This window comes from Myotis daubentonii, chromosome 8, assembly GCF_963259705.1.
Source record: "Myotis daubentonii chromosome 8, mMyoDau2.1, whole genome shotgun sequence".
In the NCBI taxonomy this organism is placed as follows: Eukaryota; Metazoa; Chordata; class Mammalia; order Chiroptera; family Vespertilionidae; genus Myotis; species Myotis daubentonii.
Window position 1 is genome coordinate 32,746,625 of NC_081847.1, and position 20,332 is coordinate 32,766,956.

Consider the following 20,332-nt stretch of genomic DNA (forward strand, 5'->3'; position numbering starts at 1 on the left):
TCTCAGATGCGGAAACTTGATTGAAGAGATGCCGGCCTGGCCAGACGCTCTGAGAAAGGTAGCGGGGCGGGGGGCGGGGGGCGGCGGGCGGGGCAGGTCCGGCGTCCGAACGGCAGCCTCCGCAAGGTAGCAGCCGCGGGCCTCCCGGCTTCCGGTTCCCGGGCGCGGGGACGTGCGCGCCGTGTGGGGGGGGCGCGCGCGCAGGGCGGGGCGTGCAGGGCGGGGCGCGCGTGCGCAGGCGTCGCGCGGAGGGACGAGGCAAAGCCGCGCAGTCGCCTGATCCGCTCTCGGTCCACGCCGTCCATCGCGCTGCCCGTCCGTCTGTCCCGCGCCCGCCGCCGCCGCCGCCGCCGCCGCCATGGGAGTGCAGGTGGAGACCATCTCCCCCGGAGACGGTGAGTAGGCGCATCCGACGGTCCTGGGGCCCCCGCTGCCGTGCGCATCCGCTCACCGCGCCGTCTGTCTGTCTCCTCAGGGCGCACCTTCCCGAAGCGCGGCCAGACCTGTGTGGTGCACTACACGGGTGAGTCGGCGGGCCCGTGGGGCGGGGGTGGGGGCGCCGGGAGGGCGGCCTGGGGGCAAAGGCCTGAGGCGTGGCGGCGGCGAGGCCCGCGTGGCCCGCGGCTGAGGCCTGGGCGAGGGCAGCGCCCCCGAGGGGCCGCCTCAGGCCTGCGGAACCCGCGACCGGCCGAGCCGGCGCCGGTGAGCGCTGACCTCGGACCGGGTCTCATTTTGCCCTTCACAAGCAGTTTTGTGCCTCGGATGCTGCCCCTGTGCCCACTGCACAGAGGAGGAAACTGAGGCTGGGGGAGGCGAAGGCTCTTGCCCAAGGTGACGCTCAGGGACCATCAGAAAGGATTGGCGTCCCGGCTGACACCCCACTCCCAGCCCCGCTCCGGCCCTCCCTCCTTTGGCGATTAGAAGGGCGAGGCACTTCCCAATCCGCGGAGCTGCCGTTCGCCCCGGGAGTCGGGCCCCAGCCCCGCTGCCGGGAGGAGGAACGCTCCGGCTCCCCAGTCCCTGCTGTGGCCCAGCCTGGCCGCGGAGACACCACATCTGCACGTCTCTCGCCTCTTTATACTTTGGAGGCACTGACACATCCCAGCTCCCGTGGCGTTGATGGCCCGGGCTGACAGAACGCGTATGGCATTTAGTCCCCCCGCCCTACGAGGTGACTTTTCTCATCTCCATCTTAAAATAAGGAAACGGGCCCAGTTAGGGTCACAAACAGCAATGTAAGCCAAAGGGAATTGTGGACCCTCGGCCGGAGTTCGCACCCGCGCCCAGCACCTGGAGACCCTCTTGGACTCCATGCCGGTACAAGGCCCTCCCGGGCGGTGTCGAGGCGGGGGTGGGGGCTGCGCGGCAGGCGGCGGCGCCCTGCTGTGGGTGGAGGGGGAGGTCGGTGCAGCTCCAGTTGCTGATATGAATCACGGTCCTTCCCCTTCCTCCCCCCCCTTTCTCCCCCTTCCCATCCTTCCTCTGTTCCTCTTCCTTCCTCTGTTTTTTTCTCCTCTCCTTTCTCTTCTGTTACTTCGCCTGGGTGGCAGGCTGTAGCCAGCGGTTCTCAACCTGTGGGTCGCGACCCCTTTGGCGGTCGAACGACCCTTTCACAGGGGTCGCCTAAGACCATCCTGCATATCAGATATTTACATTACGATTCATCACAGTAGCAACATTACAGTTATGAAGTAGCAACGAAAATAATTTTATGGTTGGGTCACAACATGAGGAACCATGTAAAGGGCCAGAAGGTTGAGAACCGCTGCTGTAGGCAGCTCTGAGTTGCTCAGGTCTACCCTTCCAAGCTTTACCTTCTCTCCCAGACCATGGGGGCAGCCCTCTGTTGAAGGGAAAAAGGCATTTAACACCCGCCTCCAGTGTGCTCTTATTTCACTGGCCCTTCTCTGTGGGTGGACATGCTAAGGACTAGAACCCTTTAAAAGGCTGTGGAAGAGGAGGCATTGAAACCCAGCTTTGTAAGGAACAGCCTGATGCCTGTGAAGGAAACTGGAAGGTGGTTTTGACATTTTAAATGACTGTATTTGTAAGCCACAATCAGCACCTGAGCCTAGGGAGGCGGCTGGCGGAGGAAAGCTTGTCTGTGGTTATTTGTGATCAGCGGGGTGAGAAGAGTGACCATTGCCTGTTACAGTGTTGGGGTGAGGGGGCAGCTCATTCACTTCCTACAGCCAACTGGGCAGAGACAGCTCAGGGGATGCAGTGACTTCTGCGCCCCTCCCCTCACCCCCCAGTTTGAAAGTAGCCACATTCAGATAATTGGCTACTACATCAGTCCCACCCGTCTGCTGGTGCTGTGGCAGGACTGGACACCAGTACGTAGGCAGGACCACATTTCACTGTGCCTCTTGATGAATTGTCCCCACACAGCATGCCTGGAGCCTTTCTCTAAGAGAACAGATAGTCGTGGGACCTAGAACACCATCAGGGCTCCCAGTGCCTCTTCTCAAAGTCTCTGTTTTTCATTGAGGGTGGCACCCACCCACACATTCCCAGAACAGCAGCAGGACCCTGGCATGCATTAGGACAAAAGCTTTCTTTTTTATTTCATTTTTTATAAGCCCTACAAAGGCACCTTAGTGAGAAGTCAGCTCTGTCTCATGCTCACAGAATAGGTTGTTCTCAGGTGGGTGGCTTTGTTCCCCTGAGTCTTTGCCACCAGCTTCCCAGGAAGAACCTGTTTAAGACCTGTGGGGGCGTGAGAGGAATGGGTAAGCACTTTGAGATTTCATCTGTAGTAGTTAAAGCTTTTAGGCCATTGGGAACAGATCCATCTTGTGGGAACATGATTGGCAGGGAGGGGGGGCAGTGAGATTATCATAAAAGTCCAAAGGTCTTCAAAGGCAGGAAGCCCTCTGGGCCTTAAGAAGGGAGAAGGGTTTCTCATGATATACCCCTAGTTTTCATATCTGCCTCTCTCTGCCTGGCTGCCTTAATTATTGTTTCCTGTTACAGATTTCTGTTTTTCTACTCCCGAGTGATGGAAGTCCCTTGTGTGCCCCCCTCCCCCGTTGCACCCCAATCCCATATCCAGTTTCTGTGTCTCCTTTTGATTACCTAACTCTGAATACTTCTGGTGGCTGTCAGTAGTAGCCTTGATGTCGGTCTCAAGGTTTCTTCTGGTGCCTTCTAGCAGAACATAGCATGAGTATGGCCTCAAAGAAAGGCTTGTGACACCTTTTTGTGGTGCCAGAAGGGAAAATGAAAACTTGACTGTCAACCAGCCAAGCACCTCCTAATAGCATGCTATCATGCTATATTGAGGTGGAAGGGAGGAGGTGGGACCATAACCTGCCACATATGTGCTTTGAGGATCAAGTGGATTCTCGCTCCTCTCTCCTTGCCTCCAGTAGCTTTGTCATCTTGATTGTTGAGTTGTCCTGACACAGAGCTAGGCTTATATCCCTGTTATTCACATCAGCTGCCACGTGCCTCCCATTGTCAGAGCAACCTCAAGTGGATTGAAGGCATTCTTTTTTTATCCTCTTAAATAGTAGTTGACATCATGTCTTTGGGATCAGATTTGTCAGAAGCCTGGCTTCTGACAGAAAAACCAAGGTCCCCTCAACCCCATTTCCTCAGGAGCTCCAATTGGAGGGCGACTGAGCTCCCCGGCCAGGTGTGGCCACTTGCCTGCAGCCCCTTCCCACGCCTTGCTTTTCTTCAGCCTGTTTCCCTTCTCTCTGTTTAGTTCCATCCACTTTCCTGCTGGGTGTTTCTTGGATGATGACCCGATGTCTGGAGGAAGGCACACCCCTCAGATGGCTTTCCACAGGCACTCTTCAGGTGGACAGACTATAGCTATTTGGGCTGGGCTGCACAGGACCCTTCCTTCCTACAGCAGATGTTTAGTGAGCAACAGCAACAAGCCAGGCAATAGGGATGTGGCCAGTGAGCTAAATAGATAAAGACCTAATCTGGCGGGCGGGGGGGCTTACCTGAGTGATAAGACTAATAGCATGAAGGTAGTTAGAAGCACTGTGGAGAGATTATAAACAGGGCTAGAGGGCATGGGGAGCAGACTTGCTGCTTTTAGTGAGGGTGGTCAGAAAAGGCCTCTGACAAAATGACACTTTAATATTTACCCAAAGGAAGTTGGGGAGTGAGTGGCATGTCTGTCTAGAGCAGTGGTTCTCAACCTTGGCTGCACATTAGAATCACCTGGGAATCTTTTTAAAATCCTGATTTCTGGGCCTCATCCTCCGGAAATTCTGTTTCTTTGTTACTAATGTTGTGGCCTCACCCCTAACAAAGAAACAGAATTTCCAGAGGATGAGACCCAGAAATCAGGATTTTAAAAAGATTCCCAGGTGATTCTAATGTGCAGCCAAGGTTGAGAACCACTGCTCTAGAGGAAGAGTATTCCAGGCAGAGGGAAGAGCTAGCACAGAGGTTGGAGCATGCTTTGTGTGTATTAGGGGAACAGCAAGGAGACCAGTGTGGCTAGAATGGATTGTGTAAGGGGCGGGGGGAGAGGGGGGAGGAGTGGGAGAAGATGAAATGATGGTGGAGCCAGGTAGATTGTTATGGGAACACTAGAGGCTCGGTGCATGAATTCGTGCACAGGTGGGGTCCCTCGGCCTGGCCAACGAGATCGGGGCTGGCCAGCAGGAGGGACCGCGGGAGGTTGGCCAGCCACAAGAGGTTGGCTGTGGGAGTGCACTGACCACCAGGGGGCAGCTCCTACGTTGAGCGTCTGCCCCCTGGTGGTCAGTGTGCATCATAGCAACTGGTCGTTCGGTTGCTTAGGCTTTTATATATATAGATTGTCTTTGGGAGTAAGGTGGGATCATTGGAGGGTCATGAGCTGACTTGGGTTTTAATAGGCTCCTTTTGGCTATTGTGTGGACATTGAACTGTTTGGTGGCAAGGGCAGAAACAGGGCCCTGGTTGTATCCTGGGTGGGTAGAGTGTGCCAGCTAGGGCAGGTGTGCAGAGGTGGTGCCAAGTTGATGTGAGCCCCAAGAGGATATGTAGTTACTTTGTTGGGTTCACATCTTGCCTCTTCTGTGTGTGACACGTTAAGAATGTTTAGGAAAATTGTCCCACTTTTCTCAGCTTCCATGTGCCATCTGTATAATGGGAGTGACAATGTCCGGTATGAGGAGTCACTGGGGCAAGGGCATTCTCAGATGGACAGTGACAACAGTGATGCTGTTATTTCACATACTGTCATTAAGGCCCCCTGTGTCCCAGTCACTGGACTGTGTTCTGCCCCCACATCTTTCGTCCAGCTAACATGATCTGTGATGTCTAGAGGAACCCTGGTGTGAGTCTAGCACTGCAGCTCCTGGAGTGGCCCAAATGTACGTGCAGTTTAGGGTCAGTGGAGGGGGTTGGGCCAAGACCTCACTCTCCTTTTGTTTTACAGATAGGAAAATAGGTACCTATAAAAAAGAGATGAATCTGAGCTAAGATTTATCTTAAAACAGGCCTACACGTTGCCTGCAGAATATAATGGCTAAGAAGGCTGCAGCAGTTTTCTTAAATTTGAGGACCATGGGAGGTTTTTAGTGTTTGTTACTGTTTTTTGTGGATATGAGAGGGACAAGGTTGGGCTATAGCAGCTTGGCTATGTGGGCAATTTAAGATGCCAGTTCTTTTTCTCCTCAAGTTTCCTTAACATCATGAGATTTTAACATTTTGAAAATAGACCTTGCTATGAACACATTATTTTATTTTCTTTGGGATTGTGATCATCATAATACAAAATCCTGCAAATGCTGTTGCTTGTCTTAAATGAACCAAAGGCCCCACAGCATTGTGTGTATATGCAGCTATTATTGGTAAAGTTTTCAGACATAGAGAAAAATAAAAATGGAACAGTAAATACCCATGTGCTCACCACCTATGTTCCGTGATGGTTGACATTTTGTCACATTCGCCATTTGTCTACTTACAGAATGATATGAATGTATATATATTCATGGGTTTTGTTTTGCTGAGCCATTAAAGTTACAGACATGGCACTTTATGTCTAAATATTTGAGCATGCTCTAAGAATGAGAATAGTCTCCTTATTCTCCTATTGGTCATATTTAAGAAAAATGAAAATGATTCAGTAGTATATAAAACCAGATTCATATTGAAACTGCCACAGTTGTTCTCTGCCTTGATTTCCTGTACATTGGAAGTTGAAATGTCTGAATGGTTTTTAAAAATATTTTTTAATTAAAAATAATTTTATTGTCGCCCTGGCCAGTGTGGCTCAATTGGTTGGAGCGTCCTCCCATACACTTAAAGGTCGCAGGTTCGATTCCTGGTCAGGGCACATACCTAGGTTGTGGATTCGATCCCATCCATAGGAAGAAACCCATGGATGTTTCACTTTCACATCAATGCTTCACTCTCCCTCTCACCCTTCTCTTTTCCATTCCCTCCTCCCCCTTCCCATCTCTCTAAAAAAATCAATGAACATGTATTAAATACATGGGGATTAAAAAAATAAAAATAATAATTTTATGTTTGATACTATTACATGAGCCCCCATTTTCCCTCCCTTTGCCCCCATCTACCCAGCCCCCGCCCCACCCCTTCCCTCTGGCCATCATCACACTGTTATCTTTGTCTGTGGGTTATGCATATATTTTACTTGGCTAATCCCTTCACCTTCTTTCATATAGACCCCCTTTCCCCCAACCCCTCTGACAGCTGTCCTCACTGTTCCATGTATCTATGTCTCTATTTCTATTTTGTTTGTCAGTTTATTTTGTTCATTAGATTCTACATATAAGTAAGATGATATGGTATTTATCTTTCTCTAACGGGCTTATTTAACTTAGCATAATAGTCTCCAGGTCCATCCATGCTGTCACAAAATATAAGGTTTCCTTCTTTTATTATGGCCACATAGTATTCCACTGTACCACAGCTTTCATATCCACTCATTTACTAATGGACACTTGGGCTGCTTCCAGATCTTGGCTCTCTCTCTATATAAAAGCCTAAGTGACCAGCCAACCGGCTGACCAACTGTGACATGCACTGACCATCAGGGGGCAGATGCTCAATGCAGGAGCAGAAACCACAGGCATGGAAACCTGGAACAGACTGATGAATCTCAGAGGGAAGAGGGAAGTGGGAGGGCGGGAAGATATTAACCAAAGATCTATATGCATATTAGAGGCCCGGTGCACAGATTCGTGCACCAGTGGGGTCCCTCGGCCTGGCCTGTGGGGATTGGGCTGAAACCAGCTCTCCGACATCCCCGAGGAGTCCCGGATTGCGAGAGGGCGCAGGCCAGGCTGTGGGAATCTGTGCACCAGGCCTCTAGTTACAAATAATGCTGTTATGAACATAGGGGTGCATATATTCTTTTGAGTTGGTGTTTGGGGATTCTTGGGATATGTTCCCCAGAAGTGGGATAGCTGGGTCAAAAGACAGTTCCATTTAAAATTTTTTAAGGGAACAAATCCACACTGTTTTCTACAGTGGCTGCACCAGTCTGCATTCCCACCAGCATTGCACTAGGGTTGCCTTGTCTTCACATCCTCGCCAGTACTTGTTTGTTGATTTATTGATGGTAGCCATTATTGCAGGTGTGAGATGATACCTCATTGTGGTTTTAATTTGCATCTCTCTGACGGTTAGTAATGTGGAGCATTTTTTCATATGTCTATTGGCCATCTGTCCTCTTTGGAGAACTATCTATTCAGGTCTTTTGCCCATTTTTAATTGGATTATTTGTCTTACTGGTGTATAAGTCTTTATGTATTTTGGGTATTAACTTCTTACCAGATGTATCATTGGAAAATATGTTTTCCCATACAGTGGGTTACCTTTTCATTTTGCTGGCGGCTTCTTTTGCTGTACAGAAACTTTTTAGTTTGATGGAGTCCCATTTGTTTATTTTTTCTTTTATTGCCCTTGCCCTGAAGGTATATCAATAAAAATATTACTACAAGAGATGTCTGATATTTTACTGTTTGTGTTTTCTTTTAGGATTTTTATGGTTTTGTGACTTACATTTAAGTCTGTATCCATTTTGAGTTTGTAAGTTGATGGTCTCCTTTCATTTTTTTTCCATGTACCTGTCCAATTTTCTCAACACTATATGTTGAAGAGACTGCCTTTATTCCATTGTATGTTCTTGCCTCCTTTGTCAAATATTAATTGACCATTTAGGTGTCAGTTGATTTCTGGGCTCTCTGTTCTCTTCTATTGATGTATGTGCCTGTTCTTATGCCAGTACAGGACTGTTTGGATTGCAATGGCCTGTAGTATAGATTGATATCAGGTATTGTATCCACCTTTGTTCTTCTTTCTTCAGATTGCTGAGGCTATCTGAGTCTTTTTGGTTCCATATAAATTTTTGAATATTTGTTCTAGATCTGTGAAATATGCCATTGGTATTTTAATAGGAATTGCGTTAAATCTATAGCTTGCTTTGGATAGTATAGACATGCTAATGATGTTAATTCTTCAAATCCATATACATGGTATATGCTTCCCCTTATTTGTATTTTCTGAGTATAGGTCTTTAACCTCCTTGGTTAAATTTATTGCTAGGTACATTATTTTGTTGTTGTTGCAATAGTAAATGGGATTATTTTCTTAGTTTCTCTTTCTTATAGCTCATTGTTGGTGTATAGAAATACCACCGATTTCTGGTTATTTATTTTGCTGAATTCATTTATTAGTTCTGGTAGGTTATTGGTATAGTCTTCAGGGTTTTCTATGTACAGTATCATGTCATCTGTGAATAATGAGAGTTTTACTTCCTCTTTTCGATTTATATGCCTTTTATTTCTTCTTGTTTGATTGCCATGGCTAGAACTTTCAGTACTATCTCCTATATAATAAAAGCCTAGGTGGCGTCACACCCTCACGCTACATCACCACAAGATGGCTGCCACAAAATGGCCCCCACGCACAGCAGAGGCGGGGCCTGGTGCCGCTCTGCACCATAAGGTCTGGGGATCCCGTGGCTCCGCGTGGCATGGAGGAGGCGGGTCCCAGTGGAGGAGGAGGGTCATTACAGAGGAGGGCAGTTGTGGGCCATCAGGCCGGCACGGGAGGGCAATTGGGCGCGATCGGGCCGGCAGGGGAGCAGTTAGGCATCAGTTGGGCTGGCAGGCAGAAGGGGTTAGGGGCAATCAGGCAGGCAGGCAGGTGAGCAGTTAAGAGCCAGTGGTCCCGGATCGTGAGAGGGATGTCCCATATTGGAGAGGGTGCAGGCTGGGTGAGAGACCCCCGCCCACCCCCCCACCCCCTCCCCCCCCACACACAGTGTTGAATGATATTGGTGAAAGCGGACATACCTATCTAGGGAAACACTTTTTTTAAAAAAATATATTTTATTGATTTTTTTACAGAAAGGAAGGGAGAGGGATAGAGAGTTAGAAACATCAATGAGAGAGAAACATCGATCAGCTGCCTCCTGCACTCCTCCTACTGGGGATGTGCCTGCAACCAAGGTACATGCCCTTGACCGCAATCGAACCTGGGACCATTCAGTCCCCAGGCTGACGCTCTATCCACTGAGCCAAACCGGTTAGGCAACACTTTTTTTAAGAATTTTTTTTTTATTGGTTTCAAAGAGGAAGGGAGAAAGAGGAAGAGAGAGAGAGAGAGAGAGAGAGAGAGAGAGAGAGAGAGAGAGAGAGAGAAACATCAGGGATGAGAAAGAATCATTGATCGGCTGCCTCCTGCACGACCCCCACTGAGGATCGAGCCTGCAACCCAGACATGTGCCCTGACCAGGAATTGAACCGTGACCTGGTTGACACAACCACTGAGCCATGCTGGCTGGGCTTAAGGTAAACAGTTTTAGTTTTTGCCCATTGAGTATGATGTTGGCTGTGTATTTGTCATATGGTCTTTATTATGTTGGGGTATGTTCCTTCTATTTCCACTTTGCTTAGAGTTTTTATCATAAATGGGTGCTAGATTTCATTAAATGCTTTTTCTGCATCTATGTGTATGATCATGTGATTTTTATCCTTCATTTTGTTTATGTGGTATGTCATGTTTATTGATTTGTGAATATTGTACCAACCTTGCATTCCTGGCATAAATCCCACTTAATCCTGGTGTATGACCTTTTTATTGTATTGCTGGATCTAATTTGCTAATATTTTCTTGATTATTTTACCATCTAAGTTCATTAGGGATATTGGCCTATAATTTTCTTTTTCTTTTTAATTACATCTTTATTGTTCAGATTATTACAGTTGTTCCTCTTTTTTCCCCCATAGCTCTCCTCCACCCAGTTCCCACCCCACCCTCTGCCCTTACCCCCCCACTGTCCTCATCCATACGTGTACGATTTTTGTTCAGTCTCTTCCTGCACCCCCACACCCCTTTCCCCCCAAGAATTGTCAGTCCACTCCCTTTCTATGCCCCTGGTTCTATTATATTCACCAGTTTACTCTGTTCATCAGGTTTTTTATTCACTTGATTTTTAGATTCACTTGTTGATAGGTATGTATTTGTTGTTCATAATTTGTATCTTTACCTTTTTCTTCTTCCTCTTAAAGAATACCTTTCAGCATTTCATATTATACTGGTTTGGTGGTGATGAACTCCTTTAGCTTTTTCTTATTGGTGAAGCTCTTTATCTGACCTTCAATTCTGAATGATAGCTTTGCTGGATAAAGTAATCTTGGTTGCAGGTTCTTGCTATTCATCACTTTGAATATTTCTTGCCACTCCCTTCTGGCCTGCATAGTTTCTGTTGAGAAATCAGGTGACAGTCATATGGGTACTCCCTTGTAGGTAACTAACTGTTTTTCTCTTGCTGTTTTTAAGATTCTCTCTTTGTCTTTTGCCCCTGGCATTTTAATTATGATGTGTCTTGGTGTGGTCCTCTTTGGATTCCTTTTGTTTGGGGTTCTCTGTGCTTCCTGGACTTGTAAGTCTATTTCTTTCACCAGGTAGGGGAAGTTTTCTGTCATTACTTCTTCAAATAGGTTTTCAATATCTTGCTCTCTCTCTTCTTCTGGCACCCCTATAATTTGGATGTTGGTGTGCTTGAAGTTGTCCCAGAGGCTCCTTACACTATCTTCATATTTTTGGATTCTTTTTTTTTTTTTTTTTTGCTTTTCTGTTTGGGTATTTTTTGCTTCTTCGTATTTCAAATCATTGACTTGATTCTTGGGATCCTCTTGTCTGCTGTTGGATCTCTGTATATTATTCTTTATTTCAGTCAGTGTATGCTTAATTTCTAGTTGGTCTTTTTTCATATCCTCCAGGGTCTCACTAAATTCATTGGCGGTTTCTAGAAAATTCTGAAAAACCTTATAACCGTGGTTTTGAACTCTATATCCAGTAGTTTGCTTTCCTCCATTTTTGTCATTTGTGACCTGTTTCTTTGTCTCCGCATTTTTTATGCTTTCCTGTGTTGATAAAGTGGCCTTGTGTGCTAGGTGTCCTATAAGGCCCAGTGGCTTAGCCTCTCCAATTACCTGAGGTGGACACTCTTGGTGCACCCCTTTGTGGGCTTTGTGCACAGTCTCGTTGTAGTTAAGCCTTGATTGTTGTAGGTATCTCTGGGAGGAATTGACCTCCAGGCCAATTGGCTGTGAGAATCAGCTGTGTCTATGGTGGGAGAACTTCTGTGCTGAAGACACCCTTCTGGGGCAAGACTTGCTTCAGTGGGGCTTTGGTGCTCACTGAGTCTGCCCCCTGAGTGTGTCCCTTATGGATCTGAGGAGTTGTAATCTGGATGGTCCCACCCACTCTGACCACTGGGTACACTGGCTCTTGGATCTAAGGAGGTGCTAATTTAGCCTCTGCCTGAGGCTACCCAGCAGGAGCTACGAAGAAATCTGCAGATTCCCCTTCCTTGTTTGGGGTTTGGAGGTGCCCAGATGAGGCCCAGCTGTGAAGCAGTGCAAGCTGCTGTGGGGCCTTGGGCCTACTCTTGGAAGTTCTGGGTCTTTCTGGCCCAGCTGCAGTTTGTTAGGTAATTTTCAGATTGCAGAGGGCCAGGGCATTCATATGCAAAATCCGCTGCCACAGCTTGGGTGGGATGGGGTCTCAGGGAATCAACAGGGCGGAGCAAACAGCTATGGCTGATCCTCAGTTCTACCCTAAGAGGCCCCGTGTCTCAGTGTCCTAGTAATCACTGCAAGCACCTCTGAGAGAGAGCCGCCCTCTAGTTCTGAGTTCTGCCTGCTGCCAGACAGTCCAGTTTCTCCCTATGAGTCTGGGTCCCCAGAGACTCACCCGGAACTGCAGTTCAGATCAGTCGGGGGCTTGTGACTCCCTCCCGATTCAAAAAGACAACCGCGTCCTCAGTGCCAGCCCTTGCCATGTGCGCCTCCATACCTCTGCACGCACCTCCTCTGAGTCTCAGTGTGCTTTTCTCTTTCCTTCTAGTTGTAGAATTTCCACTCAGCCAGCCTTTCTGTAGTTTTGGATGATGTCCGTTTTGTCTTTTAGTTGTATTTTTGAAGTTGTTGTGGGAGGCAGCAATTTCCGGTGTTTACCTATGCCGCCATCTTGGTTTTTTTCTAATTTTCTATTTTTGTCATGTCTTTATCTGGTTTTGGAATTTAGATAATGCTAACTTGGTAAAATGAGCTTGGAAATTTTCCCTCCTTTTTAATTTTTTGGAACACTTCAAGAAGGATAGATGTTAGATCTTTGGATGTTTGGTGAAATTCATCTGTGAAGCCATCCAGTTCAGGACTTTTATTTGTTGGAAGTTTTCAGGACTTTTATTTGTTGGGAGGTATTTTTGTTGTTGGTTGTTTTTTTACTGCTTCAATTTCACTGTTTGTAATCTGTCTATTCAGATTTTTTTTTTTTCATAGTAGGGGATTTTAATACCCTATTGACATCACTGGATAAATCCTCTAGACCCGTGGTCGGCAAACTGTGGCTTGTGAGCCACATGTAGCTCTTTGGCCCCTTGAGTGCTGGGGTCCGACCCCAGCAGGTCCAGGGGTTCCCATAGGTGTAGATGGAGTTGGCGAAGAAGGAATGACATGGAGACAGTGTTCAGTTGACCAGCAGCCTAGCCAGGATCTCTAGCCAAGTTCTGGTTTGGTTCTCTCACTAGGTTCTCCAGCCAGGTTCTCCAGGTTCTCCAGCCAGGTTTGGTCTCCAGATTCTGTAGCCAGGTTCTGTTGCCAGGTCTGTCTAGGTTCTCCTGCCAGGTTCTGTAGCCATGTTCCCTCGCTAGGTTCTCCAGCCAGGTTCTGTCCAGGTTCTCCAGCCAGGTTCAGTCACCAGGTTTTAGTCAGGTTCTCTTGCCATGTTCTATCCAGGTTCTGTCTCTAGGTTCTTCAGCCAGGTTCTGTAGCCAGGTTCTGTCTGTAGGTTCTGTGGCCAGTTTCTGTCCAGGATCTTTTGCCACGTTCTCTCGCTAGGTTCTGTCTCTAGGTTCTATGGCCAGTTTCTGTCCAGGATCTTTTGCCATGTTCTCTCGCTAGGTTCTGTCTCTAGGTTCTGTGGCCAGTTTCTGTCCAGGATCTTTTGCCATGTTCTCTCCAGCAAAGTTCTTCTGTCTCTAGGTTCTGTGTCTAGGTTCTGTCAAGATTTTCTGATTCTGCCGAAACCGGTTTGGCTCAGTGGATAGAGCGTCGGCTTGCAGATTGAAAGGTCCCAGGTTCGATTCTGGTCAAGGGCATGTACCTGGGTTGCGGGCACATCCCCAGTGGGAGATGTGCAGGAGGCAGCTGATCGATGTTTCTCTCTCATCGATGTTTCTAACTCTCTATCTCTTTCCCTTCCTCTCTGTAAAAAATCAATAAAATATATTAAAAAAAAAAAAAGATTTTCTGATTCTTCCTGATTCAGTTTTGGAGGATTGTATGTTTCTAGGAATTTATTGATTTCTTCCAGATTGTCCGGTTTGTTAGCATATAGTTCTTTGTCATTTTCTTTTTCTTTTTTTTTTTTTTTGGTTAATCCTTACCCAAGGATATTTTCCCATTGTTTTTTTTAGAGGGAGGAGTGGGGGGGGCGGGAGGAGTGGGGGGGGGGCATCGATGTGAGAGAGACACATTGATTGGTTGCCTCCCGCACGCATCTTGATCGGGGCCAGGGGTCAAACCTGGACCAGGTACATGCCCTTGACCGGGAATTGAATCCACAACCTTTCAGTGTGCAGGCCAGTACTAACCACTGAACTACACCTTGTAGATAATTACCTGCTTTTCTCTTGATGCTTTTAACACATTGTGTACCGCATAGAAATCTCTAAGACATACGCCAGGGACCGCACGTTTTTGGGCAAACTGCACGTTATTTAAATCATCATAATGCACTTTAGGTGTTGTTTTTCAATAATTATAACATTTTTATTCACATAAACAATTAAAGTTCCTAGTACTTTTTAAATGTATGGTAGGTACTGCGTAAAACATTTTCCACTATGAAGAGGGACCAAACAAAATTTACCTAAGTATCTAGATCCGCTCCTTTTTCCATGGGCGTGAAAAACGAGAACACTCGTGAGCGGTCCTTAACAGATGGCGCGAGAAACACGAGAAAACTCCTGAGCTGTACGAAATGTGTTAAGATTCTCTGTCTTCAATCTTTTGGGATTTTAATTATGACAAGAGGCCGAGAGGCCTGCAATCAGGGCTGAACAGGTTTCCCGCTTCCCCACCTCCTTCCCTTGCTACCCACGTGCCACCAGCACGTGTGTTTTTTCCCCGCCGCCGCCCCCCCCCCCCCGCCTTCCCCTTCCTCAGCGCCCTGCTGCTGCCACTGTTGGCCCACCATGTTCCATGCCACTCCCTGGTGATCAGCACACATCATAGCTAGCGATCGAACTCCCGGTCGAACTTCCAAGGGGACACTTTGCATATTAGCCTTTTATATATATAGATGTGTCTTGATATGGGTCTCTTTTGGTTCATCTTGTTTGGGACTCCCTGTGCTTCCTGGACTGTGTGTCTTTTTCCTTCGCCAGGTTAGGGAAATTTTCAGTCATTATTTCTTGAAATAGATTCTTGATTCCTTGCTCTCTGTCTCTTCTTCTGGTACCCCTGTGATGTGCATTTTGTTTCATTTCATGTCCCAAAATTCCCTTAAACTATCCTAGTTCTTTTTCATTTTTTCTTCACCCCATTCTGACTTTTTTTCTACGTTGTTTTTCAAATCTGATTCAGTCCTTTGCTTTATCCATCCTACTTTTAATACCTTCTGTGTATTCTTTGAATATTTGTGAAATATGGTATTTTTCATTTCTGACTGGTTCTTTTTCATAGTTTCTCTGTCCCTTTTCATGCTGGTGTAGTTCTTACTGAGTTCCTTGAGCATCCTTATTAGCATTACTTTGAACTCTATATCTGCTAACTTTTTTACCTCCATTTCATTTAGCTCTTTGTCTGGAGATTTCTTCTGTTCTTTCATTTGGGGCCTGTTTTGTTTTTGGTTTTTTTTTTGTCTCCCATTGTGGTTGTCTCGTTGTATATGTTTCTGTGTATTAGGTAGAATTTCTATGACTCCCAGTCTTTGTGGGGTTGCCTAATGTAGTAGGTGTCCTGTGGGACCAGTGGAATAGTCTCCTTGATCCCCTGAGCTGGGTGCTCTAGGAATGTCCTTTGTGTGGATTATATGGGCCTTCCTGTTGTAATTGGGTCTTGATTGTTGTTGGCCCATTTGTTGGTGGGATCAATCCTTAGGCTGGCTGACTGTGAGGCTCAACCCTGACCATGGCATGCAAGCTGCTGTACAGGTGCCATTTCACTGGAATTTTACACGAATCTCCTCAGAGCTGCGCCTCCTGAGACTGAATGGTTTCTGGTTAAACATTTGAGTATGAAGACTTCATATATGATGCTGTTTACTTCAAACTCAGCTTCACTATTTGTAATTTTAAATGGGAACTTTTTTGTAAAGGAACATTTCCCCTTTGCAAAGAGCAGGCAGTCTGGGAGGTACTTGCACATCCTGCAAATGCCCTGCTCCTCATTAGGCTTCTCCCTACTGGCATTTACACCAGTGATAATTCATACTGGAGGAAATTATTTCCTTGCCATTTACAACATGGCGATTTTATAATTCTTTCATACCTTGTACATTTGTTAGCTGCAACTCTATAAAGTAGGGTAAAGCTTAATTCTTTTGATTACTATGGTCTTGTGATTTTAACTGTAGACCCCCCCACATTTTTAAAGTGAGAAGTTAGTTTTATAGTCTTCCCCAATTGTGTGGCAAGTGACTTTTCCCTCCTCTATTTATTTTTAGTATACTCTGAACTCATACATTGTACTAAGGGTCCTAAAATAATTGATTTTCATTACTCTTTTTGATACATTGTCTCAAATTTTGCCAGTAGGAGTCCCTTCAGGCTGGTTCCAGTGCCTTTTTGACATGCTCCCACTATTTCTTAATCACTAACTTGGTTTTACTGCTCTGGTTCCTTTTAGTGGGTCTCATGGACTTTTATTTTCATTAGCAGCTTTATTGGATATAAGTTATGTACCAAAAATTCACCGATTTACCCAGAGGCTTTTTAACTTGAACATTTTTGGTGGTTAAAAACTAATTTTTTTGTGAAGTCTAATGGAGTCACTGTACCCGCAAACTGGGGAATCATTTGTCTGCCTTGGGATTTTCTCTAAAAATAGTATTGTCACCTGCTATTTCCTGGAAAAGGCCAGGGGTATTTTGTATAACAGGCATGTACGATCCAGTTCTCCCTTTGGTGCTCTTGGTAATGTTTGCTTGTTTTCATTTCTATTTTCCCTGTCCTGTTTTGTTTTTGTTGTTATTTTTACCTACTAAGGAACTGAAGTGGGTCTTTGCATTCCTTCCACCAGCACCCTTTAACTTGAACCAGATAAATTCTAGCAGTTTTAGAAAGAAGCAGGAGGGAAAAGGAAGAGCGCAAAAGAAATAATCAGCTCCCGGATGCTGCTGTCTATGCTCTCATTGCCTTTACACTTCCTTCCCCGGACTCAAACCGTCCTGGCTTGCATTCATTTCCTCAAGCACACCAAGCATCCCCCTCTAGGAAGGTCTCTACCCCTATGCTTATGTGCCACCACACTGCCTCCACTCCCCACCACAAGGCAGGCTGTTATTGCAGCTTAAATGACACCCTTTCAGTAGATCTCCCATGACCCTTGAACCTTGACCCTCTACACACCTCTGATTCTCCAACAAAGCACCTGTCCATTTCCTTCTTAGCCTTCCCCACAGTCTGGTTTGTGTCCTGAGATCCTGTGTGTTCTACCCCTCATGGGCCCTCCTTTGAAAATACACTTTTAGTCATAGAACCTAGAGGGATTTGGCAAAGGTTAGAAGCATTTCCAGATGGGAAATATTCTTGCGGTCATTTTGTGTGGTGGGGAGAAAGAAGCTGGTTCTGTCTTTAGGTAGGCATTTGACCTTTGTACCACAGTAGGCTCTCAGAACTTCGATTCAGGAATATTGCCATGTGCATGCAACCTCAGAGATCTAAAAACAGGACAAAGACTGAATTTTGAATTATCTCTTTGCTATCTCAGTGTGTAGGATCTCTTTTCACCATCAGGGTTGAGACAAATGGATGGTTGACACATTAATCATAAAAATGACATCTTCTGTAAACATTTTTTAAAATATATATTTATTGATTTCAGAGAGAAAGGGAGGAGAGATAGAAACATCAATGATGAGAGAGAATCGTTAATCGGCTGCCTCCTGCACGCCCCCTACTGGGAGAATCGAACCCACAACCCGGGCATGTGCCCTTGACAGGAATCAAACTCAGGACCCTTGAGTCTGCAGGCCGATGTTCTATCCACTGAGCAAAACTGGCTAGGGCTTTTCTGTAAACATTTTAAATCCAAACATAAATCATTGGCTAAATGACTGTCTTTCTTTTAGGATGGCTCTTCTTGGGGAGTTTACCATTAAGGTTCTTGCAAAACCTAACTTTGGCTTCTTTTAAAGTGGAGCAAGGGCTATTGTAAGGTCATTTAAATGCCAAACCTTTCTAGGTTTTTAAGATTTCTTTCTCCAAACATATATTGGTCTCACCCATACATAATTATTCACCAGCAATAGGTCAAGAGATACAGATTTTTTTTTAATCCTCACCTGAGGATATGTTTAGAGAGAGGAAGGGAGAGAGACATCAGTGAGAGAGAAACATCAATCTGTTGCCTCCCTTATGCACACTGACTGGGAATCGAAGCCATAACTTTTTGGTGTATGGGATGATGCTCCATCCAACTGAGCCACCCAGCCAGGGGACCAGCAATATTTTCTAGTGACTTGTGTTTATTGAGTCTTTCCAAACAGTCATCTAGGGCCACTCTTTTTCTATTCACACTCATATATCATTTGTTTGTATACTATTTAATTATGTTATTAATACTCAGTAAATAAAATTGCCATAAATGGATTTGGGAATAAACATAGCTGACGAACTCTTGGTAAGCATCGAACTTGTATGGGAAAGGAGTGAGGCTGCACTGGAGACGGGCAGGAAGGAGTCTCCACCAGGGCTGGGGCTGTACAGGCTGTGGTTCTTTTTTTCTTTTCTTTTCTTTTTTTTTTTTCAGAGAGGAAGGAAGAGTGAGATAGAATCATCAATAATGAGAGAGAATCACTGATCAGTTGCCTTTTGCATGCCTCCCACTGGGGATCGAGCCTGCAACCTGGGCATGTGCCCCGACTAGGAATTGAACGGTGACCTCCTGGTTCATAGGTTGATGCTCAGCCACTGAGCAACACCGCCTGGGTTGGACTGTGGTTCTTATAAAGTCTCTAGCAAGGCAGTTAAGTAAAAGGTGTTTGGGAGAGCTCTGTATACCAGTATAATAAGAAAGAAGAGAAACGGCTAAGCCTAAGTTAGTATACCCATTCGTACCTGGGTCATTACATTCATTTGTATGAGAAATGCTCCAGGTGGCTTCAAATGCAAATCTGCAGAAAAGTTGGCAACTTTGAATTTGGTTCCCCCACCTCCATTCAACCAGTGTACTTTTTGTACTTAAGAAACTACCTATTGAATTAAAAATAGAAATCCTTTCTCACCCTCCCAGCTATAAATGACAAGAACTTTATTTTGTTTTGAGAGTTTGGTGTTTGGGATACTCTTGTTATTGCCATTGTTTGATTTAGGTTTGAGTTTTTTTATTTTTTTAATCTTTTGGCCCCTATAAAATGCTGCCTATGAAAACCACCTGCAAAGATTCATCAGCAACTGCAAACCATATTGTGAGTCATGAGCTGTAACAAGTGCTAAAGCCGTAACTCCACAGATGCCATCTTTTTTTTTTTTTTTTAAGTACAATTTCCATTTATTTTTATCCCAGAGAACTTTTCTTCACTCCTTAAGGACTTAACTCCTTACATGGGCTTTGGTGAAGATCATGGGGCAGCACCCACAGGTCTAAATCAGGGTGAGGGGATTCAGTCCTTCCAGGCTTTCTGGGAACGATTCCTGACTGTTTTGCTGTGAATGGCACAGCTCACACAGTAATGTAGTTTTACATACAGCTTGGGAAGCACATAGGTGTCAAAGACATTTGCTTCGGAGATGTCCCTAATGGCTGCGGCCTTCACTATGTTTCGAATGACAGACTTCTTAATGGCCTTGTCCTTGGGCACGCATCAGGCGCAGTTGGTGTAACGAATAGGCTGCACGTAGCCTTGGCCTTTTTTTGGCACGACTGTTATTCCTTTTCTTGGTCATCTTGGAAATGAGGACCCGAGAGAGTCCGCAGATGCCTTCTTCAGTTATCTTTCCTTATCCATTTGAGAGTATATGGTGACTCTGCCTTCCACAAAGCAGAATACACTGGAAATGGCTCTATTTCTGTTGGATTATTAGCAAAATAAAAACCCAGTGGTCCTCTTGAATATCTAAATCCTGACCTTGGATCTTAACCACTGCTTCTGCGACTTGGGCCAGCCACAGGAACACAGTCCTGGGGCGCTTTGCTCAGGAGCTGCTGGCCAAGTCTGCCTTTGATGGTTCCTTCTGAGCGAGAGCAGTTTCAAACACATGAGCAGCAGAAAGAACAGCCTGCGGAGGGGTAGATGAACTCAAGACTCCTCCCCATGCCTTTTGTTCTTGTTGAAGACCATCTGCTCCCTCTCCAAGGATTTGAGTCTGGTTCTTCCCCAGAAGTACAGCTAAACAGTTTGGGAAGAGACCCAGACACAGGTGACATCGACTGCCTTGCAGCCATAGGCTGCTTTAACAGTCCCTCGCAATACAGCCTTTGTTCCTGTCATAGTCTTACGATTTTTAACTGAAGACTCCCAAATTTTTACATTTTTCTCACTGATCAGTAACTTAAAGGTGCTGAAAGTAAAATCTGCCACTCTGGGATTACCCGATTCTTTCTGCATATAGGGAAGAGGTCTAAATATGGAAGCCTTGTGCTTGTCCTGCTAATTCTTAAAAATCATG

The 20,332-nt window shown here is 45.9% G+C and overlaps 1 protein-coding gene and 1 pseudogene across 1 annotated transcript in view; one reads left to right on the forward strand and one right to left on the reverse strand.

Annotated features, from left to right (window-relative positions):
• The first annotated feature begins 226 nt into the window (after positions 1–226).
• FKBP1A (FKBP prolyl isomerase 1A) overlaps positions 227–20,332 on the forward strand; it is a 33,061-nt gene continuing 12,955 nt past the window's right edge. Inside the window, exons 1-2 of the mRNA XM_059705772.1 lie at positions 227–395; positions 476–523. Coding sequence (XP_059561755.1) covers positions 359–395; positions 476–523 — 85 coding nt within the window. The 5' untranslated portion in view covers positions 227–358. The remainder of the gene's footprint in view (positions 396–475; positions 524–20,332) is intronic.
• Positions 19,184–19,609, reverse strand: LOC132239456 (small ribosomal subunit protein eS26-like; annotated as a pseudogene).